Source organism: Erythranthe guttata, chromosome 3 (genome assembly GCF_056151865.1).
Source record: "Erythranthe guttata isolate IM_541 chromosome 3, IM_541, whole genome shotgun sequence".
NCBI classification, from domain to species: Eukaryota; Viridiplantae; Streptophyta; class Magnoliopsida; order Lamiales; family Phrymaceae; genus Erythranthe; species Erythranthe guttata.
Window position 1 is genome coordinate 11,472,801 of NC_142535.1, and position 25,095 is coordinate 11,497,895.

A 25,095-nucleotide genomic window follows, 5' to 3' on the forward strand; every position below is an offset into this window, starting at 1 on the left:
TTTATCTATACATTAATAAAATTATATTTCATTAATATATAGATATCAACCAATTAAAAATCAATTGTATATTTTGGTGTCATATTAATATTGATTTATTTTATTTACATGCAAATATTGTATATACGTGGACTTAGATATTTAAAATTTTGAATTCAAATTAGTATTTAAATTTAATATATTATGAAATTTATATTTTTTATTATTAAAATATGAAGAAAAAACAATATATATTTCATATATTTTGATTTTTTATTTTAAATTCCGATATGCATTTATTATATAAATCATTTATGTATGTAGATATATCATCAATATTGTATCTATCATATATTGATAACTTATGGAAATAATATCACTATAATTAATTTTAATTTATGTAAATTTTGACTTTCAATTATTAATTATTAATATTTATGTCAATCTGAATCAAATAAAACCAATCACCGGATTTAAGGTCAATCATATTTATTTTTTATTTTATGAAATCAATTTACATTTATTTTAATTATGTCCAATTATGGTGAAATATACATGTAAACATGTTTAAGTATATATGCATTTATAGGGATAATTACAGTTTTGGTCCCCCAAGTGTGCACGTTTTTCATTTTTGGCCCCTCATTTACCGCCGTCAACAAAATACACATTAATGTTGTCACATTTTAACACATTTAGTCCCTCCGTCTGTTTGACCATTAAGTAGTAACGGTCAACAGCTGAATTTGGGATTTTTCTTTTAGAAAATTGCAATAAGACCCCTGTATTCTTTCAAAATATTCTAAAAACCTCTAAAAAATTATCCAACCATAATTTAACCCAATTTCATCAATTAACCAATGACTACGATTTTTCAAAATTGGGTAATCCGACCTTGACTTTCTTTTTGACTCGGTTGACTCTTTTTCCGATTGATCTTTTTTTGCCGTTGTTGACCGATGTTGAATGTCGGGTTAACATTGTTGACATTTTTCTCTTGATTTTTATTTTATTTTTATTTAAATTGTTGAGTAATGGAAAAATATAATTTAAAAAAATTTCAAAGCTGATAATCGGCAAGAAAAAAATATCATAAAAAAGGTCAAAATAAAGAAAAAAGGAAAAAGTCAACGCATCTCAATAACGGAAAATTTTAAGACAACAAAAAACAGATAAAAATTAACGGCCGGTGTTGGCCCAAAAAATCGTTGTACTAGAGTGGTTATCTCATTCCAAGTTACTCCGCACATGCCTAATTCATCCTCTTCATATTGTTTTGGGAGGAAATTTGGGATGCACTGGCGGTTCCACTAAGAAAAAAATGAGGGGAACAAATTATGGATTTAAGATTTTTTTTAAATTGTAGTTAGGCCCTAGAATTTTAGATGAAAACTTTATTAGAAGTTTGTAATTTTAATATTATGATACTAGATATTAATATAGTATTATTATTGTGTTCTACGGTAATTGTGTTGATCAGGAAAAAAAAAGAAGACACAAAAAAAAAAGTTCATAAAAAATCAAGAAAAAAGAAAAGTCAACATTGTTAACCTAGAATACAATGTCGGTGAACGACGTCAAAATCAAATTAAATAAAAAAGTCAATGCAGAAAAAAAAGTAAAAAAAATAATAATAAAAATAAAAAACAACAACAACGTCGGTCAACGGTCAGCGGAAATGCTGATAAAAATCGGGGTCGTTTGTCAAAATTGATCAAATGATGAAATTAGGGTTAAATTAGGGTTGAATAAAATTTTAGGGGTTTTTAGAATATTTTAAAAGAATGCAGGGGTCTGAGTGCAATTTTTATCTAAGAAAAATCCCAAATTCAGCCATAATTCAACAGTTGACCGTTACTTCTTGACGGTCAAACAGATGGAGGGACCAAATGTGTTAAAATGTGACAACATTAGTGTGTATTTTGTTGACAGCGGTAAATGGGGGACCAAAAGTGAAAACCGTGCAAACTTGGTGGACCAAAACTGTAATTATCCCTGCATTTATATATACATTAACTAATATAAAAATGTATGATTTCCTTAAAATCGTTTGATTAACTTATTTAGTGTGTGAAAAATATGTATAAATACCCTGAATCCCTACTCCAACACATTCATTTCCTTCTTCACCAACAAATTTTGTTATAATCATGCTAAGCTAAGGTCCTCATTCTAAAACTTTGTTTTTTTGTCATTTTGTTTTGTATATTCATAATGCAATTAGTATTTCTTGATGCACTCGCTTGAATCATTTTATCTTTCGTTGAATATTTATGATGCTATTGATTTATTATGTATGTGTATATATGACAATCTAACTTATGTTTGTTTTGCTTGTTATTTTTGTTTTTTTTTTTTTTTTTGCAGGTTCATGGATAGCATCATCTGTGTTATATGCAACGACATTGACAAGAGAGAAGTCTTGCGACATTGTATAACACGTAAAAAATATTATCCTCATATATTGTATGGATGGATAAAAAAAATGTAGTTATGCATTTCCATCTTTTGATTATACGTGAGATGATTCTAAGTTGGGTTTCGATGAAAAAGAAATTGAGATTAATGAACTTGAGCTTGTGATAGATTTTATTAAGTCTTTACATATGTTTGTAACAATATTAATTTTCGTGTCCATTAATAATGCTTATTTGAATCCATTTTATCATTTGTACAAACATTATTATTAATTTGTACGTTTATATTAGTTTTTATTATTTTATTTCAATAAATTTGGATAGTATTTATTTGTTTATTTTCATTATTTTGTAAATAAAATTTTATTTACCATTATTTTTTATTTTTTATTATTTGTTTATTATCATATTTTCGTATATACACAATTAAAGTTTTACATATCTTATTTTCGCCCCATAGTTTTTAACTTTTATTCAATTTGGGGTTATTCCCTTTAATAAATAAGATTGCATGGTTTTTATAATTATCAATCTGCTTATGGAAATCCTCCGATTCCATTTTTCAATAGATGAATTAATAATTTTATAATACATTTTATCATTTCATCTATGAATCCACAAAAATCTGTGTATTTAATTGTTATTTCTGTATATAATATATAACTGATTGTAATATCATTGTCAAATTATCTTATTTATAAAATGTAAATTAATAAGAAAATTACTTTAGAATAATTATAAATAAATTATATTTAAACAAAATTTTGTATATTATAATTAGTTATTTAAAATAATTACTTCAATTTATTTCACTTTTCATATATATATATATATATATATATATATATATATATATATATATATATATATATATATATATATATATATATATATATATAATTAATTAACAAAGTGAATTATAGAATAAATGTAAATAAATTGTATTTAAACGACATGCGTATGTATATTTTATTTATTTGACTTGATGTTTTTTTCTAAATAAAGTAGATAATGATTTAAATTATTGATAAATGATATTCTAGAAATATTTTTTTTTCATATATTTAGATTGTTGATTTTTTATTAAGAGAATATATTCCATATTTATAAAATGCATAATCTTAATAATACGTGTTTTTTTTTTTTGACTGAAATGTTAATGTCGTTTCAATTTTACTAATACCGTTTTGACTTCAAACCTGATTTTGACATATTTCTATTTTTATTTTGGCAAAATTCAAAACATTAAAATTGTAGTCCTTTGGGTTAGCTTTCTAATCCAACTCAAATCCGCTAGATTGGGTGTCGTGTGACAAAATTATGCATGAATGAGTCACATTTTGAATTTTAGATACCTCAATACATCAAAGTTGTGGGCAATATCCATTAATTCATGTATATCTTTCTCGCCCGACATCTAATTTTTGTGATTTAAGTTGGATTAGAAAACTAACTCAGAATACGATTGTATGTGCATTTATATGAAGTGTGATTTTTGTGATTTAGGACATTTTTAGATGATTAGATCTCTTTATGCCTTGGATTGGATTTGGAATTTTGAAATGAGAAAAATGAAAATGAAAAAAAAAAAGTGAAATCAAAGAATTTTGATTCCTGAAGTACACTTTCTTTAATTTTGTTTGGTAGTTAGAGGAAAAATGTAAAATTGAATTGAAATTCTTGAATAACTTTGTTTTTTGTTTATCTGTTGGGTCTATGTATCTTCCCCATCTAACCCCCATTTGTCCTCTCCAATGTCAATTCCAATGTAATATCTTTCAACCAAAAAGATAATCCCATTTTTCTAATGTATTTTCTCCATCTACTCCCAATGGTCTTCTCAAATGCCGAATCCAATTCCCATTTGTAGAACCACTGATACCCTATTGGCCGCTCTCACCGACGCAGCATCCCGAGTAGAATAATTCTATTTGTCGGGTTTTGCAAAATTTGAAATTAAAAATAATCAAAATCACGTTTGAAGTCGTAATGGTATTATTAAAGCTCGAACGGCATTTATCAAATCCCTTTTTTTATCATTACAACACTTTTCTTCATACATTAACTATGTATGTATAAATGCATACATTATATAGTTTATTACATATATTGCATGCAATATATATATATATATATATATATATATATATATATATATATATATATATATATATATATATATATATATATATATATTGCATGGTATACTATCTCCTTTTTTTTACATTATATAAGAATTATTAATTTTATTTTTTTATTTTTTTGTAATAATATGCTGAATATTAACTTCTTTATGACCACATTATATTATATATAATTTATAAAATTAAGAAGGGGACTTCATGACTAATATTAACATTTTGTATATGGATTTAAACAAAGTTTTTTTTTTTTTTTTTTTTTTTTTTTTTTTTTTTATTTTGCTTGAAAATTAGAATTTAGTTTTTATATCATATATATTACATTTTGTCAAGTGTTTTGTATTCAAATTTTAATTCTAAGAGGATGAATGATTATTAGAATACTAATTTTGTATATAAGTTTGATGAAGTTATGCATGTAAAAGAAAAAAATAACTCATGTAGTTGTAATAAAACATTCGTATTTGAATTCAAATAATTTAAATGTACTTAATGTACATAAAATAATACCCGCGTGTGTGTGTATATATATATATATATATATATATATATATATATATATATATATATATATATATATATATATATATATCGGTGTGTAGTTTGAAATGGGAACAAACAAAATTTGGACAGAAGTATGACAAGAAAAATATAGTTGAGGCAAGAACTTAGTTTTTTCTCCTTAAGACAAATTTGCCCCATGCAGTGCTCTCGGTTTACGGCAATCGTCTTCCAAGATACAACGACTATTTCTGTTCCAACAAAGTAGCATACTAATTATTGGAACACGGCGAACAAAACGACGTTTAGGACTTTACAAGACACGAAGAAGTGGACTTGATAATTGCAACAATATGCAATGATATGCTATGATGAGAAGTGAATTCAATTAATGTATTAAATTTCATGTGAAAAATAAATTAATCAAATGGTGGATTTTGGAAACTATTTATAGATTTTCAAAGGTTATGACCACAAGTAGGGGTGATAAACGAGCCGAGCCGGCTCGCGAACTCGACGAGCCGGCTCGACAAAGGCTCGAACTCGAGCTCCAGCTTTTCGAGCTCGAGCTCGAGCCTAAAATTAGTTGTTCGACAGCTCGCGAGCCGGCTCGCGAGCTGCCTTCTTTTTATTTTTTATTTTTTTTTATTTTACATATATTATTATTATTATTATTATTATTATTATTATTATTATTATTATTATTATTATTATTATTATTATTATTATTATTATTATTATTATTATTATTATTATTATTATTATTATTATTATTATTATTATTATTATTATTATTATTATTATTATTACTATTATTATTATTATTATTATTATTATTATTATTATTATTATTATTATTATTATTATTATTATTATTATTATTATTATTATTATTATTATTATTATTATTATTATTATTATTATTATTATTATTATTATTATTATTATTATTATTATTATTATTATTATTAACTAAGTAGTAAATAGTTTATAATAACAAATATTTCTAGTATTTAAATAAAAACAAATCTATATTACTTATATAATTCATAATAATAATAGAAAAATTAAAAATTTATATAACTAGAGTTCATTATTTATTTTATAATTTTTTTCTTATAAATAATTTTTAATAAAAAATCAAATGATTTGAATAAAAAATAATTAAATGAGCTCGAGCTCGAGCTCGGCAACATAGACTCGAGCTCGAGCTCGAGCTGGCCAAAAGAGCCGAGCTCGGCTCGTTCCCACCCCTAACCACAAGTCACAACTCTTAGGAAAATAATTTCATGAAAATGTATCACATCTTTTCTCATTAACTACACACCTATTCAATTTAATAGGGGTTTAAATACCTCTATTTTTTCAATGTGGCATTTCGCTTTCTTCATTTTCCATTTATTATTAATTTCTCATTAATTTAATTTTGAGAAACTAAACTTAACCCACTTAAATAATGGGGAAACTACAGATAAATCCCTAATCCAAAACTTGAAGCACAGATCAGTCCCTAGGTAGTTTGCCCTAGCATTTCAGTCCCTACTCACACACCTAACATGCAGATCAGTCCCTAATAAAATGTGCAAATACGAAAATACCCTTTACTTTATACTAATTTTACATAACTTCTTTTCAACTTCCAACGCGCCGTTTGTATTACACGCTCTTTGCCCGTTACATTTCAAAAATCAAACAACAAAAAAGAAGCTAAAAAGGCGCAGAAAAAACCACCGTTCAGTAATACCCATTTTCAGACCTAGAAGAAACGAAGAAGAAACGAAGAAGAAACGAAGAAGAAACGAAGAAGAAACGCAACAGAGAAACAACAAAGAAGGAAGAAATTACGAAACACGAAGAATCAACAAACCGCAGAAAAATAGTATAAACAAACCCATTTATAAACAATGGTGAAGCAGGGTAAACAACAAGGTTTGATTTTTTATTTTTTTTTTCATTTTCTTGGAAACAGACCCATTTGGGTGTTGCTTAAGCAGGGCAAAAAGGTTTATTTGTTATAGAATTGCATGATTTTGAACATATCCACTCATGGGTATTATGCCTCGACTTTATTCGGTGTTTGCCCTAATCATTAAATCGGTTCCAATATTTGTTGTTCTGTTGTTTGGGTTTGCAAAGATCATTTATTTGTTGTCGAATTTCATGATTTTGTAACAGTTTTCTCATGGGTATTATTCTTCGGTGACATTAGCATGTCCCCAAAGCATTTTGAGTCCTAACAAGGGTTTCATATAGGATATGGGAAAGAGGCTTATTGTATTTTTCGTACTGGTTCTATAGTATGTGTCATGCGCAGTAATGGTATTAATAGTGCATTTAGATGGTATAATCTTTGATGGTTCTGTAGCATGTGTCATATGCCACAATAGTATTACCAGTGACTTTGAATGGTATTACTAGTGACTTCGGATGGTATTGACATGTGGTACTAGAAGTATAATGTTGATGGTCCTGTAGTATAAGTCATATGCCATAATAGTATTACTAGTGCCTTTGAATGGTATTACTTGTGACTTCGGATGGTATTGACTTGTGGTACTAGAAGTATAATGTTTGATGGTCCTGTAGTATAAGTCATATGCCATAATAGTATTACCAGTGCCTTTGAATGGTATTACTAGTGATTTCGGATGGTATTGACATGTGGAACTTTATAGTACGTTGTATTTGTTATAATTGTATTTGTTTTATGTGTATGTAATTGCAGGAATTGTTGTAAAAGAAGATTGCAGCAAGCTATCAATAGGCTGCAGGTGCTCACCGATCGCTTTTCACCTAACTATGGAAGGTGTGAAAAAAGTGATGAAGAAACAACATCATGAAGTACTGAAGAAAAATCCCTTCTATCACTACATGGACATGCCTAAAATAAACCACAGCTTCCATAGGGTTGTGTCTCTCATGCAAGCGTACAATCCAGAAGATCGGGCCTTCTGGTTTGGGGGAAATACTATACGCTTGGAATTCACTCCGCAGCAATTATCTATCGTATTAGGGCTGCAGTACGAAGGCGTACCGGTGGATGTGAATATGGATGGCAGAGACACTGGTTTCATCACACGTATTTTTGATGGTAAGTTATCTTTAATGACGAGGCCATATATTGGTTATAAACTGGAGGCCTATGCAGTTATGTCCGATCAACAATCTGTTGAAGATTTCAGCAGATTGTACACTATTTATCTGTTTAATACTATTCTACTGCCAAAGGGGAACAAAACGTTAGAAAGGTGGGTTTATCCGCATGTAGAAGATTTGGAGGTTTTAGGGTCTTTTGCATGGGGAAAGTTGGTGTATGATATTCTTGTTGAGAATATGGAGGGGTATCTGAAGGGGGGGTTGAAGTATTTTGATGGATGCACTATCGGCTTATTGGTAAGTGATATCTAATAGTGAATATATATTATGTTATATTGAATATACCAATTAATATTGATTCCAAAATACGCAGGCATGGGTGCATGAAAGGATCACGTCACTAGGGGTTAGCACCAGTGTTTACAAATTTCCCCGGTTCTTCCGGTGGCAAGACAGCAAAATCCCAATCGATGAAGAAGCAGCTAGGTTGCTTTTTGATCAGATAAAACAAGTGCAGGTAACACTTTGAGTTACAAAATATATAATGTATTAGGTATTTGCTAACAAATTTTTTACGTTTATTAGGTTATACCATTTTCTGTGTACCCGAAAGAGAAAGCGTTGCTTTTTCCGGTTTTGGAAGTAATTTCTGGTCCAGTTGTTGGAATTAGTGCTGACAGATTTGTGGAAATAAGTTCTGAGAGTAGTGAAGATGAGATTGGAGACGTGGAAGCAACATCTGTAAGTCATTAAAACAATAAACCCTAAAATTCATACTTCCATTCCCATTGGAACATACTATATGTCAACTAATATAATACTATGGTATAACATGTTTCGTACTATTGTTTTTTTTAGTTGCAGCAGATGAAGAATAACTTAAAAAGGAAGAGGGGGAATGTAACAGAAGAAAAAAATAAAGAAAAAAAAATGCAGAGTAAGAGAAAGAAAGAAAAGGAGATAGAGAAAGAGAAGGAGATAGAGATAGAGAAAGAGCAGGAGAAAGAGAAGGAGAAAGAGAAAGAGACAGAGAAAGAGACAGAGAGAGTGAATGAGAGAGAGAATGAGAGAGAGACAGAAAAAGAGAGAGAGACGGAGACAGAGAAAGAGATAGAGATAGAGGCAGAGATAGAGATAGAGAAAGAGATAGAGATAGAGGAAAGGGAAAAAGAAGCAGAAAAAAATGAAGTAGAGGGGATGGAAGGTGAAGGAGAACGAAGTGAAGAAAGAGAGAGAAATCAAGGAGACGAAAGTCAAAGTCAAAGGCCAAAGTTCCACGCGTGCGAGGACGAGGACGAGGACGTGGTCGTAAACAAGTTCCTGTGTCCAAGGTTTCGGTTTCAGTCCCTGGGATCAAGGTATTTTTATCTAATATTAGTATTACATTATTATTATTTTTTGTCATAATTGGTGTGATTTATTCGTTATATAGAATGCCGATTATTACCGGGGAAGAAAGGACTACGTACGTCGTGACCAAATATCCGAAGAAGATAGGATATTGTTGGATCAGTTCTTGGAAAGTGTTGATTTAGGGTAAGAGCACAACCACCTTGATAGTACATGTTAATGTCTTTAATGGTATATGTCAAGTGAATGCATAGTACATGTTGACTGCATGTTATAGTATGTAGTAACTTTGTACATAGTATAAGTTTACTTATACAATGGTACATGTTGACTGCATGTTATAGTATGTAGTAACTTTGTACATAGTATAAGTTTACTTATCCAATAGTACATGTTTACTGCATGTTATAGTATGTAGTAACTTTGTACATAGTACAAGTTTACTTATCCAATAGTACGTGGTTATGTCTTACTGTAGTGAAACTATTGTGGAGAGAGGCCCACATCAGTTGACGGGAAGGCATATGTGCGAACTTTTATTTGATGAAATGCTGAGTGCAGAACACATAGATTTGTACTTGAATCTATTATGTTCCGAATCTATCATGAACCAACATGGACATGAGATTGATTACCTTGACTCCCCTGCCCAGGTATATAGTGGTTTAACAAATAATTATGCATACATTACAATGTTTATCTAATATTCTCTATTATGTTTCGTAGCAAGAGTTAATGTCGCGACCTCGGGTGGACGTAGAACGAATGAGCGATGCCATGTTTGATCGTCTTCTCAATGATTTTACTATTTTTGGAACGATGGCTTTTGACAAGCTAAACACAGCAAATATCTTCAGTAAAACATTTGTCATGATACCTATCAATTCCAGTGAACACTGGTTCCTGCTTGTTCTGAACCCAATAGATAAATGTATTTACCATTGGAACTCCATAGACTATTCTCCGAATTTCCCAGGAATTGCGGATTATGTCGTAAGCCCATATTCTTGTAATTAGTTATTCTTTATTCTTGCGAATTGTTGTAGACTAATATAATATTTTATTTTCGTAGGCCTCGTTTTACAGCAAGGTGGTTGAAAGAAGGTCTGGGTTGGAGATACAATCGGAAGCTAAATGGGTTCATGGATGCAGGCAGCAGGATGGGAACCTTGATTGCGGCTTGTTTGTCTGCATGTGGGCATATTTTCATGCTATAAACAGTGAAGATATTTGGTTTAAGGCAAAAACTTGCGATATCAAAATACTTCGCCCAAAACTAGCAGCTATCTTTCTGAGGCATCGGGGAGTAGAAGTGGAAGCTAAATATGAAATAGATCTGGCGTTATTGTGAAAAAACTGGGAGTGGAAGTGTTTTGGGGTTCTTGTCTTTTTTGTAATTAATTAATGAACAGGTGAATGTGTTTTTATGCCATAAACAATCTGTCCTTTTGTTGTAGAGCTAATAATACTATTGATTAGCTCTACTCGTACTTTTTCATTGTATACATTGTACTATATGTTTCGATGAAATGTACTTGCCTTTTGAACACATGGTACTTTATTTTGCGATTAATTAGTTTGTATAAAGAATATAAGCGTACCATAAAAATGAGCAACAAATACTGTCTAGTCCATTCGAAGATACCTTGTCAACAATAGACTTGTACTTATTTGATGAACAAAGCGTACTTCACATGTGTATTCACAAAAAACTTACCATAATCGATGTTGATTGACTCCCACATTGTCTCCATTATTGTTTTAGATGATTATTTTAAGGTAGGTGAGCATTATTGTTGCGTTTGGAATACAAGATCCCATAAATATGTTGAATTTCATACATGATACACATATACTATACAATATAGTCATACATTGTCTCCATTCATTCTTAATAGTCTTAAACTGAAGAGTTGTGTCTTAAAATGCGATCATATGGATGCATTGGCCCGACAATAATATATAGAGTGTAAAAATACTATATGAATGGCAAACATATACTTTATCAGTGAACAAATCGTACTATAGTCACGACTCACTTGTACTTTACCAGCTTATACATTATACTTAATTGGTTAACAAAGCGTACTATATTTTTTGATGAATTGAATTGTACCAATTTCATCGACGTTTTAATGATCAATAAGTACGGGAGATGCATAAATTATGTTTTAGATGATTATTTTAAGGTAGGTGAGCATTATTGTTGCGTTTGAATACAAGATCCCATAAATATGTTGAATTTCATACATGATACTCATATACTATACAATATATTCATACAAGTCTACATTGCTCAAGTGTAAAACTAATACTTTCCTCAATTCTTACCATAGTCGATGTTGATCTACTCCCACATTGTCTCCATTCATTCTTAATAGTCTAAAACTGAAGAGTTGTGTCTTAAAATGCGATCATATGGATGCATTGGCCCGACAATAATATATAGAGTGTAAAAATACTATATGAATGGCAAACATATACTTTATCAGTGAACACATGGTACTATAGTGATGACTCACTTGTACTTTACCAGCTTATACATTATACTTAATTGGTTAACAAAGCGTACTATATTTTTTGATGAATTGAATTGTACCAATTTCATCGACGTTTTAATGATCAATAAGTACGGGAGATGCATAAATTATGTTTTAGATGATTATTTTAAGGTAGGTGAGCATTATTGTTGCGTTTGAATACAAGATCCCATAAATATGTTGAATTTCATAAATGATACTCATATACTATACAATATATTCATACAAGTCTACATTGCTCAAGTGTAAAACTAATACTTTCCTCAATTCTTACCATAGTCGATGTTGATCTACTCCCACATTGTCTCCATTCATTCTTAATAGTCTAAAACTGAAGAGTTGTGTCTTAAAATGCGATCATATGGACGCATTGGCCCGACAATAATATATAGAGTGTAAAAATACTATATGAATGGCAAACATATACTTTATCAATGAACACATGGTACTATAGTGATGACTCACTTGTACTTTACCAGCTTATACATTATACTTAATTGGTTAACAAAGCGTACTATAAATGCTGAAGAACCCAAACTTTACCAGCTTATACATTGTACTCTTATGTTCACTAATTAAACAACAGTACATAGGTTTTACATAGCATGTAGACTGCAAATATTACTAGATTCAACACTATCAAACTATGAACTACTCCACCTTCAGAATTGCAATTCTTCACTTCACTTTCTTGATGGACTTGGTTCATCGACGCACTTGTAGCTTCATTTTCTTCACGATTTGAGTTGGAAAAAGTTTGCCCAACTTCAAATGGTTCACACCAATGGGAGTAGCCATGGTGTGGGCAACAGTAAAATAACCTTCCGGGATTCGAAATAGTTTCTGAAACCATGATTATTGTTTTCTTCCCACAATCAAGATGCTTGCATTTCCCTTTTTTGTATTTTAACCCACTCATTTCCCTTTGAGTGGTGCTACTAGAAGAAGCCATGAATTAGAAACAAATGAGCCTATGTGTCATTTATGGTCATATTATGACTTGACTAGTTCTGACAATAAGCAACGGCTATATTATAAGCAACGGCTATATTGTAACGGTCATAAATTGAGTAAGTCATACCATCCTATCTCATAGATAATACCATGCGTAAATCAAATCAGTACCTTTATACTGAAAATGATAAACCATCAAGCAGCAACAAGCATACCATCATATCGCATATCTAATACCATGTGTAAATAAAAATAGTACTATTAGACTGAAAATGATAAACCATCAACCAACAATAGGCATACCATCCTATCTCATATCCAATACCATGTGTAAATAAAAATAGTACCATTAGACTGAAAATGATAAACCATCAATGAACAGAGTACCTAATACATAGTACAAACTACAAATAGCAAAAACATAGTGCAAATTGAAACATAGTACAAAGTTCAAAACAACATAGTGCAAATCACATAATAATAAAGTACAAACAACCAGTTTTCATTCACTTCAATCACTTGAATAACATAATGGGCAATCATGTAAGCTCTCCTCCATCTTGTCCTCCCTGATGAAAAACATAAAATTTACATTAGAAACAAGACTAGTTAGTTTAATTAACACAAATGCAGACAGTATTTACATTAAAAAAAATTGCTAGTCAGATTGGTTGTGTGCAAGTACGACGATTGTGTCCAGGCTTCCCACACCGAGTACAATTCAGTTTACGAGTTTGCACTTGTGAAGGAATTCTTTTTGTCTTTCTACGTCCCGGTCGAGTTCTCGAATCAGGTGCATTAACAAAGACATCGGGCGGAGCATTACACGCATCGTACAAGTCAAAGTCCTCATCAAACGAGGGAATTGGGTTAATCGTGAATTGATATACCTGTTTGTACGTATCAATATGAAAGCATGGATCCACAAACTCATATACTGAGTATCCTTTTGACTCCAAACATGCACATGCATGTTTGCATGGAAGTTTCTCTAATTGCCATGCTTTACAAGAACAAGTCTTCTGCTGCAAGTCAACCTTATACGACTTGTCCTCATCATATACCTCAAAAGCGGTACTACTTGATCTACAATATTTTAAGGAACGAGAGGCCATATGATTGATTGTTAATCTCTTTAGAATTTTCTTGCACAATATGCCAGTCATTGCCAAACTTTTTCCTTGTCGTTTAACTAGCATCTCCATTATTTTGATCCGTATGTGATCAATCATGGATGGAACAGGCAAAGATCGGGCATCTTTAACCCAACCATTCCAATTTTCTGCCTGATTATTGTTCACGATTCCCCATCTTTCTCCAGAAAAATAGGCATTCGCCCAATGATTTGGATCAGAATTCGAAATAAATGATGCCGCGAGAGGCATAGATTGCACTATACAAGAAATAGTTGCATCGAACTCCTGCCGAGTAGGAGCATATGCAGCATTATGTAAAACACTCGCCCAATATGACTTGTTGTGCAATGGGTACTTCCTCAGGACCTATATTATTTTGAAACATGTTATACAAATGTATGAAACATGCTATACAAATGTATGAAACATGCTATACAAATGTATGAAATGTGTTATACAAAAGTATGACACATGTTACACAAATGTATGAAACATGTTATACAAAAGTATGAAACATGTTATACAAAAGTATGACATGAGGTGACAAATGGTACGTTCCAATTTGCATATTAAAGAGAATCAAAATACCTGAGTTCTAAAGTTATCCACCAAGTGTCGCAAACAATATGCATGGTGGCTACTAGGAAATACCATCGGGACGGCTTTAAGAAGCCCCGAATGACGATCAGAGAAAATGGTAAAAGATCTATTGTCATTGTGAAGATCTAGAATTTGTTTCAATTTAATGCAAAACCACTCCCAGTTTTTATCATTCTCAGCATCAACAACTGCGTATGCCAATGTATACAAGGAATCATTTGGATCCTTGCACACAGCAGAAAGCAAGCATCCTTTGTACTTATTTTTAATGTGAGTCCCATCCAAACATATCATCGGCCTACACCGATGAAAGCCGGAGATAGAACTCCCAAAACTAATAAATATTCGAATAAACTTTTGAGTAGCAGGTTCAATCTCATACTCTGCCATGCTACCAGGGTTATGCATTTTTAATGCACGACAATAGCGTCTCAGTTTATCATAACATGTCGTCTCATCACCATGGATATCGCGCATTGCTTTTTCTTTACCCCTCCATGCTGTGTAGTACTGAAGCTCCAGACCATAATCGTCTCGGATATCTTCTAACATACCACATGGTGTGTAAGCTGGCTGCGTTCTCAATTTTCGTTTCATAATTTGGGCAATCCATGTAGCATCGGCTTTAGGATGACCCCTTGTACGAAGAGTAGCATCACCACAAGTGTGCTCAAGATTGCACTTGCGAATGCTAAATAAGTTATCTGACTTGTACAATGATGCATAAACCCTCCATTTGCAGTTTTCGTGAATGCATACTGCTATGATCTTTTGTTGATCATTTTTCATGTACTTAAATGATCGATTATTAGCAATAGAATAGTTTTTCAGCATATGCCTAAAATCATCAGGATCTTTAAAAAACTGATTCTCCCCACGGATGCAATGTCTCCATGCATCAATTGAATTTCCAAGCGGATTACCCTCGATTTCCATCGATTGATCGCCGCTTTTGGTTTCAAAAAAATTTTAAAAATGGATTACAATAGAGTGGAATCCAAATAACAATGTACATGAAAATATCATAACAATGCACTGGTTCCATACTATCTTATCCATTATATAATACTAAGTTTTCCCACAAATAGTACCAAGTTTACCTATCACCCATACTATTCAGATGAAGGTTACGTACTATCTTCCCCATTATATGATACTATGTTTTCCCATTAACAGTACCAAATTTACCTATCACCCATACTATTCAGATGAAGGTAACGTACTATCTTCCTCATTATATGATACTATGTTTTCCCACCAGCAGTACCAAATTTACCTATCACCCATACTACTCAGATCAAGGTTACGTACTGTAAGTATCATACGTCCATACCATATTTATATTAGCATGATACTATTATGTGCCATATTTTATACTATGTATCACACAATAATTAACAACCATAAAGAAATGCATTTCAGCAGTACAGAAAAAGATGGAGACCTACCAGCCATCGGTGCGAACCCTCTTTCCACGCGAATTAGCTTCATCTTTGCAGGTCACGACAATGTCGACCACACTCATCTTCATTATCAGATGCAATGCAACCATATTCTCCACATCTTCATCAGTGCCCAATGTCACATACAATCTTTCCCGAGGAGCCAAGTATTGGAGGATCAGTGCATCTGGATGGATATGATTCCATTTGTTGATAATAGCACCATATATCTCCATTAATGTCGAATTACTTTTTATGGAAATAATGTGAAGTTGATTTTTGTATCGACAACTTCCAAGAATCACACTGGGTACATCGTTAGATACATCATTTGTAGCCATTGTGGGGTGGGTGGGTTTTACAGTGATTTTTTCGCCGGAAAAAAGGGGAAACCAGAGGAGAGAAATGGAGAAGAAATAGAGAAGAAAGAAAGCAGATAGAAATGAAGAGAGAGAAGAAAGAAAGAGAAGATGAAGAGAGAGAAAAGCATGAGAGAGAAAAGGGTGAGAGTGAGAAGAAAATATAATAAAATATATAAAATTCACATTAGGGACTGATCTGCATGTTAGGCGTGTGAGTAGGGACTGAAATGCTAGGGCAAACTACCTAGGGACTGATCTGTGTTTCAAGTTTTGGATTAGGGATTTATCTGTAGTTTCCCCTTAAATAATCAACCAAAATTGATTCTAACACTCAAAATTTCCAACAATCCCCCACATGAATGAAATTAATGCATGCAGACACATTCAAAGTTCAAGCGATTTGTTATTGCATCGGGAGAGGTAGCTTATGACTTTGAACCTTCCTTAGTAAAATGTTGTTTGATTTACTTATTGCTTAGTGAACGCGATGTCTTAAACTAATCAACTTTTATGTAAACCAAGACAACAACACTTACACAATAACATCTCTAACGTTTTTTGTTCTCACGTTGTGTTCATTTCGGTCTTGACCAATTCTTGGATTCATAAGTGTTTCATTGAAGCGGCCCTATACTTCACACTTATTTAGGTGATCTCCCATAAAGAATACCCTGTCGTATTCCACCTTAAAAGGTCATAGGAATCATTAAAAGTCACTAGACTTAACCTCACCACATTCGACAGGTAGGACTTGGATTTTAGGGAATGGTAGGAATTATTTCCAAGTGCTCGATTTGAATTTCCATAACTTAGTTGTCCCATTGAACCAAGATCTTGGGATCTCCAATCTACAAGGTTGGGTTACCATCATGGATTTTCATTTGAGTTGTGGGTTTATAGACCCATTCCCATCACTAACTAGCACATTTGATCTCTATTGATTCCTTCGTCAAGGATCAATCAAATTATCTCTTGACTTTGTAAAGTCAACGTTTATAATTTCTCTAGAGATCAATTGCTAAATGGTGTTATGTCTAAGATCGAGACTTTACCATTTTACATATTATTTTGTGCTCTTTGTATAGCCAATTGACTACTACAATTATTTCCGAGCACCAACTAAGTTCATCACATAATGTCCTATAGAACATTATGGAGTTATCCAACATTTTTCTTTAGCTTCCAAGTTATAACTCGAATTCCATAGTGAATGGAGTTATACATTTATTTTGAGGACTTCCACAATACCAATTCATTTACGGACTTAGTATCATAGTAGCATAAATCCAATTCATATGAATATATTGTTCAGGTATAACTGGATATCTTTTATAATATAACTTACGTTTAAGGCGAATCTTACACTTCCAAGAACCCTTATTTAACCTTCCACTTATTACTTATAGGATTACCTATTTACTTGATTTGCTTAACGTCCCAATCAATATGTGGATGCATGTAGTTCATTAAACTACAATCTTTTCAAGAATATTTTAGTTGAACCATTGTTCACCACTATTCTTTAGAGTCTTATATTGATGAGTTCAATATGACTAGCATTGTCTCAACATAATGAGACTCCAATAATTCATCAAATCCTTTGTGATTTTAATCTCAATAAGATTGCATCAATAGGACCATATTTTCCACATTGAAATATTTTACTATATTTCGTTCGTTTTCATGATAATACCATGTTTACACCGCATGACTAACATGTCATTTACTCAAAAACATCTTTTCAAACTCGCCAAGTTTAAAAGTATTTAATAACAAATTCTTATCAAAGGTGAAATTGCTTTAGAACTCATTTAAGTTCATACTATACGAGTTTTCACTAATTTTTCATTTGTCTCAAAGACAATTAACCCCTGAGTGGACAATACTTCATTAGTTGCCCGAGGTTCATTTTCTAACTCGTAAATTAGAAAATCAAAATCAAACTGCTGATTTGCTTAGCTCTCTTTTATTGACCGTTTGGTTATTTATCACTTTATAAATTACCACTTGATCTCATAGAGAGATATATCTTGTACTAATCATTTACACTTAATATAAAGTGCTTTAAATGTAGCTCATTGTCAATGTGGGATGGTGACTTTTCACCTCCATATACATTAATTTCCATTCACCCATAGTCGAGTTTGAGAAATTAAACACACTAGATTTATCTAGTCAAAGTGTAGATTTTTATTCCATAAATCAAATGGAATCAACTTGAATTGTTTGTCAAACTTGGGTCAAAATCCAATTTTCCAAACATATTTAATTTATTTGCATCAAGAATGGCTATCTTGTGCACTATATCGTACTTCGCATATTCAATAAATATGCATTTCAACATTCTTAGGTTCTTTGAACTTGGTCAACTTTGGTATATTTACCTTAGTTAAAACCTTTTGAAATGGGAACAAACAAAATTTTGATAGAAGTTTGACAAGAAAAATGTAGTCGAGGCAAGAACTCAGTTCTTTCTCCTTAAGACAAATTTGTCCCGTGCAGTGCTCTCGGTTTACGGCAATCGTCTCCCAAAATACAACGACTTTTTAAGTTCCAACAAAGTAGCATACCAATTATTGGAACACGGCGAACAAAACGACGTTTAGGACTTTATAAGACACGAAGAAATGGACTTCATAATTGCAACAATATGCAATGATATGCTATGATGAGAAGTGAATTCAATAAATGTATTGAATTTCATGTTAAAAATGAATTAATCAAATTGTGGATTTTGGAATCTATTTATAGATTTTCAAAGGTTATATCCACAAGTCACAACTCTTAGGAGAATAATTTCATGAAAAGGTATCACACCTTTTCTCATTAACTACACACCTATTCAATTTAATAGGTGTTTAAACGCCTTCATCTTTTTCAATGTGGCATTTCACATTCTTTATTTTCCATTTATTATATTAAATAATTTTATTAATTTCTCATTTATTTTATTTTGAGAAACTAAATTTAATTCACTTAAATAATCAACCAAAATTGAGTCTAACACTCAAAATTTCCAACAAAATATATATATATATATATATATATATATATATATATATATATATATATATATATATATATATATATATATATATATATATATATATATATATGCCCGATGAAGAAGAAGTCGATGATGAATTGATTGATATGGATAACGCTTGATCGAGGGGACGTTGTTATTTGATTGATGAATATAATTGACCAAATGTAATTTAAGTAATTTATGATTTATAATATTGTATTTTTATGTCTTTTGATACAGTCTAATTGTGTGTAGTTAAATCAGATTTTTTTTTTTTTTTTTGTGTGTGTGTGAGAACAATTGTAAACAAAATTGTATTAAATTTTTGAGTTCATTTTTGTTAGTTTACATTTTATTGTAATATACTTTTAACATCACTTATCATGTTTATTCGAATATTTTTTAATTCATTTGCTTTGTAGGTAAGTCTTGGCATAATGCCATTACACATCCATTTTTATTAAATAATAATAATAATGGAAACAACTCAAGAAGCTCGATTTCTTGATAAATTGTTGTTTTTCCATTAAATTAGATAATTATAATTTCATGTTAGATAATTATTTACTTTCTCATATTAACATGGGGTGAGTATGGATTCCAAGTCAGCCAAAAGTTTTTCAGATCTTCAATTGTAAAAAGAAGCACAATAAGATCATAGGAATTGAAAGCAGTATTATACGTTAATTATAATACATGGTTGATGATGATGCTAATTATTTAGATCATCTGGGGTAGTGTAGAAAACGAACTGGGAGAGCAAAGCGGATCAGTAGCTTGACAACTTGATGATCCTGAGGTATATGCGATCATAGAACACATGAACTAAGCCGGGGGTTGATCCGGCGGAAACCCCTCCGACGCTCAAGTCAGACGTGGTGATCATAGAAATAGTCCAGAAAAAGTAAGTGGCGCGCGCGTCAACCCAAGAAAAAAAAAAAAAAGTAAGTGGCGCGCGTGGCGTACACGCGCGCGCGTCAGAAAAAAAAAAGGAAGGAAGAGGCGCACGTGCACAGCATGCGCGCGTGGCGTACACGCGCCCGACGCGCACGCGCGCGTCAGCAAAAAAAAAAAATTATAGAGAAGCGCGTGCTACGTACGCGCCTGGGGGCAGCACTTGCGCGCGCTTTCCCTAGCACGCGAGCGCGCCTTCCCAAGGCCACCTTTGGACCACGCGCTCCCATCAAATCGCGCGCAACTTTTACTATTCTCTACTAAATTGCGCGTAGATCTTGACTCGCTTCACCAAATCGCACGAGAATTTCAACGCTCTTCACCAAATTGCGCGAGCTCTCCAACGCAACTCGCCAATTCGCGCGTGCTCTCAAACGGATAAATAAAAAATATTATTTTTCCACACCACGCCAACAATTATCGGTACACCACGACGCCGATATACTCTCGACACAATCCAGTATCCTTTTCGACTTGGCTCCCACATCGACTCGAGAGTGGGGGGCTTGCGAGACAACTCCCATAAGAAGCCAACTCCATCGGTATTACACACCCGTTCCGAGACAACTCCCACGAGGAGCCAACTCCCTCGGGTCTACGAAACCACAGCGAGATAACTCCCACGAGGAGACAACTCGTTCCGTCCTATAACCTCTTGCGAGGCAACTCCCACGAGGAGTTAACTCCCTCGGGTCTACGAAATCATAGCGAGATAACTCCCACGAGGAGACCACTCGTTCCGTCCTATAACGCCTTGCGAGGCAACTCCCACGAGGAGCCAACTCCCTAGGGTCTACGAAACCACAGCGAGATAACTCCCACGAGGATACCACTCGCTCCGTCCTATAACCCCTTGCGAGGCAACTCCCACGAGGAGCCAACTCCCTCGGGTCTACGAAACCACAGCGAGATAACTCCCACGAGGAGACCACTTGCTCCGTCTTATAACTTGTTGCGAGGCAACTCCCACGAGGAGCCAACTCCCTCGGTACTACTACCCACAGCCGAGACAACTCCAACAAGGAGACAACCCGCTCGGTACTACAACCCATAGCGAGACAACTCCCATAAGGAGCCAACTCGCTCGACACTACTAACCCCTTGAAAGGCCACTCCCATGAAGAGCCACCTCGCTCGGTAATAAGACTTGTTGCGAAACAACTCCAAAGAGGAGACAACTCGCTCAGAGCGACCTGAATCCGCATGCTCCCCAGTCGCACGTCCAATGCTCCTACAACTTCGCTGCGAGACAACTCCCATGAGGAGACAACTCGCCTGAAATTCACTATATAATCGCAAGCTCAAGTTAGCACGATTACAATCCTAGAAACACTTAGAGATATTATGGGAATCTATATAGCCTGGCCAGCTTGATTACTCAAATTTATCTACTTGTTTTCGATGGGTCCTTCATTAAAACATGGCCACGGTCCAAACATACTTACGACCCACGAGGTCTAACAAGGGGCACGATCTCCATAAAAAAAAATCTTGAGAGCCTGATCCCCTCCTCAAGTACATGATAAGTGTTCGTTTTGCACGATTTTTGCTTATCAAATCTTCGAGTTTTGGTCTTCGTTCGTACGAGTTTCGGCTTTATTTGTATATATTATTGCGTTTCTTGTTTTATTCCTATTTCAGGGTTTTATTAGTTATTTTTGCCGAGTCGAAGCCATTTGAAAGCGAAACCGAATTTTCAAGTCAATTTTGGGGCCAAGAAGACCCATATCGTGATCTGACATCTCTGGATCGCGATCTGGGGTTGTCACAGTACGAAAATTGATCAAGACCCAGATCGCGATCCAGCATTCCGGATCGCGATCTGGGGGTGCTGACAGAGAAGAAATTGTTGGGGATCGTGCATGTATACGCAGCGGAATTTAAATTTTTTTAGATCGAACTAGTTTCGATTACATGCAAAAACTAATCATATAGTCAACGTACCTTAACGCTTCCGCCATACATATGGTAATTATCGATTTAATTGAAAAACACGTAAAACCGAAAATTACGAAACATGCTTGTTCATCATAAAATCGAAACACGTAATCACATATTACTCATAATCATAAATTATAATTCATACAAACATGCTCGAATTAATTTACGAAAGTTTCGATTTATTTACCTCTTGTAGCGTGAGATTTCGACGAATCGAAACCTAGAATCAATCACGTACAAGCTGCAAATTACCAATCCTCGGGGCTGCAACTCACGGCTGGAACAAGCTGATCCAGCAAGCGACGAGCGGCGGCGCGTGGCAGCAGCAACGGCGGCGCGTGAGCGGCGTAACGGCGCGTGCGGCGGTGCAGCGGCGGTGCGTGGATTCGTCGGGGCAGCAGCTCCTCTCCAATTAGGTTTCACCTCGTATTTTCGACCCACTCGAACTACAGCACTAGATGTAAACGAGTTAGATAAACAACAAGAATAAAACGAAGGAGACGAGAGGAGAAAACCGGCGGTTTTCCGGCGGTGATCGGCGGTGGCGCGGCGGGGCAGCAACGGCCGAAGAAGGTGAGCGGCTAGGGTTTGGGCGGCTAGGGTTTGGTGCAAAAATCTGATCTCAAACTCTTGTTTGAGGTCTATTTATACTTAGGGTTTTCAACCCTAGTGGGTTTAAGTCATTGGGCTTGACCCACTGATGCATTAAGCCCATTCCCTCGTCGGCCTCGTTTCTAATAAACGATCGTTCACAAAATTATAACAAAATTATATTTGTGACGAGCTCAAAGTCCTCGTCGATACGAGTGCCTCTTCGAAATTTCCAATTTCCAAAATTGGAAACTTCCACTTTAGTGGACTTGCTAAATCGGGAAACTTCCCAATTTAGAAAGTTTACTAAATTCCGCATTTCTCTCTTTCTCCATGTTTATTCCGATTCGCAATTCACAATTACGAATCTTGGATTCAATCATATCGACATCCAATCATTCAAAGATTAACACATTAATCTATGCTTGTTGTTATCAAGGATCTATATTACACGAGAAGTGTGACCCTCAATGGTTCAGGTGTATGCTAGCCGTGGGCTCACAACTCTTTGTGATTCGAAAAACACATTGTTCTTATACGAACTCCTCCCAAGAGTCCCGATTAGAGTAAAACTCATTTTACCTAATCCCCGGTCAAATCGGTGCCCAACGAATCAAGATTGGCGTCTAGCAACTACGCATCATGATTCCCTAGATACAAATGAAGTGCCTGCAAGAACCTTATGATATAGATAGCGTACAGTACGATCCTTTCGCAGCACATGTCCCGATTGAACTAGAGGCATTGGTTCATCGAGACCTCTTATAAAGTTCAATAACCGTGCGAACGTTCTAGGTCTTATAAATCCGTTCGTGTGCGACTTAGGGAAACACATTTCCCTAATCACCCCACTATCAACTCTGGCCAGAGATTCCTTGGATTATAAACCGTCAGAACACACAGGACATCCATGACTACTCAAGCGCTCGAATCCCCTACTACAATGCACAGACTTCACACTAGATTTCGGATTGCACGAACGTTGGCCCTTGGAGTGGTCCGCTGTGGGACTCAGGGACAGGTCACGATACAATCGGTCCTCTAGTGAAGTCACGGTGATGTCTGGGTCTTAAGGACTAATGGTGTACAACTATATCTTAGAAACCTATTACTCGATGATTGAGAACCACTTATAGATTTCTAGGGCGAGGGAGTTCAGTGAACTCATCCAGTATGAGCACCCACTCAAGTATGCCGATGTCACAACACCGAGGACTGATGAGACGCAGTACACATACACTAAGTGCTAGTCTCAAAAGGGAAAGGCCGGTATCCTCATTATTGGCGTAACCCATCGACTAGGAACAAGGTTTAACAGTTACATTACATTGCTGAGTTATCTCACGATTCTACTAGGTCAACTCACAATAATAGAGTAACTCGTTAGGACTATATCTATGCTGCTTGCATGGGATAACAGATATAGAATGCCAAATGAAATATTTTATTATTACGAACGAAAACGATTGTTTTATTACAAGGAAAAAGAGAAGGACCACAGCCACAAGTTGGCTTGTTGGTCACCTACTCTAACAGAAATAGGGGTCAAATCGAGATCGCGATCCAGAAAGCCGAATCGCGATCTGGGGGGTCCGACAGAGCTGAAATGGGTCAAGATCCAGATCGCGATCCACATTCCTGGATCGCGATCTGGCATGGCGGTGGGCAGTTCCCCGAGGACCCAGATCGCGATCCACATTCCTGGATCGCGATCTGGGCACGCTTTTTGAGGAAGATATTTTATTTTTTCAAAGCTTCTTGAGGAAGCTTTGCATTTCACTATAAATAGAAATGCCCTTTCATTCTTCATTCCTTCTTCGACTTTTTATGGTTTTCGACAGTTCTTCGCGGGAATCATCAACGGGGGTTCCGACTTGGGTTTTTCTTACGCAATTTCTTTACGTTTTGTTCTTCATTTCCTTTGTACATTCTTTTGATACTATGTTTGTTATGAACTAAGAACATTTTCTTCTAGGGCAATGAAGCCTTGTATATAATGATTTCGATCGTCATTTCTGTTATCTATTTGTCGTGTTTTGATTTCGTTTATGTTTTCCTGTATT

General features: G+C 34.1%; 2 protein-coding genes across 2 annotated transcripts; both read right to left on the reverse strand.

Annotated features, from left to right (window-relative positions):
- Positions 1-12,968: 12,968 nt before the first annotated feature.
- LOC105973516 (uncharacterized) lies at positions 12,969-16,817 on the reverse strand. The gene is made up of 2 exons (XM_012998548.2): positions 16,163-16,817; positions 12,969-13,547 (listed from the first exon to the last, which is right to left on the reverse strand). Exons 1-2 carry the CDS (start codon positions 16,495-16,497, stop codon positions 13,490-13,492), a joined length of 393 nt encoding a protein of 130 aa, XP_012854002.1. The 5' UTR covers positions 16,498-16,817; the 3' UTR covers positions 12,969-13,489.
- LOC105953834 (uncharacterized) lies at positions 13,559-15,405 on the reverse strand. Its single transcript, XM_088815518.1, has 2 exons — positions 14,703-15,405; positions 13,559-14,480 (listed from the first exon to the last, which is right to left on the reverse strand). Exons 1-2 carry the CDS (start codon positions 15,309-15,311, stop codon positions 13,641-13,643), a joined length of 1,449 nt encoding a protein of 482 aa, XP_088671644.1. The 5' UTR covers positions 15,312-15,405; the 3' UTR covers positions 13,559-13,640.
- Positions 16,818-25,095: the final 8,278 nt, after the last annotated feature.

Coding starts and splice junctions, on each gene's coding strand:
- LOC105953834 (XM_088815518.1), bottom strand. CDS start 15,311: ATGAAACGAAAATTGAGAACGCAGCCAGCTTACACACCATGTGGTATG. Junction 14,481..14,702: donor TGGATAACTTTAGAACTCAG/GTATTTTGATTC, acceptor AAAATAATATAG/GTCCTGAGGAAGTACCCATT.
- LOC105973516 (XM_012998548.2), bottom strand. CDS start 16,497: ATGGCTACAAATGATGTATCTAACGATGTACCCAGTGTGATTCTTGGA. Junction 13,548..16,162: donor AGGGTTCGCACCGATGGCTG/GTAGGTCTCCAT, acceptor GTTTTTCATCAG/GGAGGACAAGATGGAGGAGA.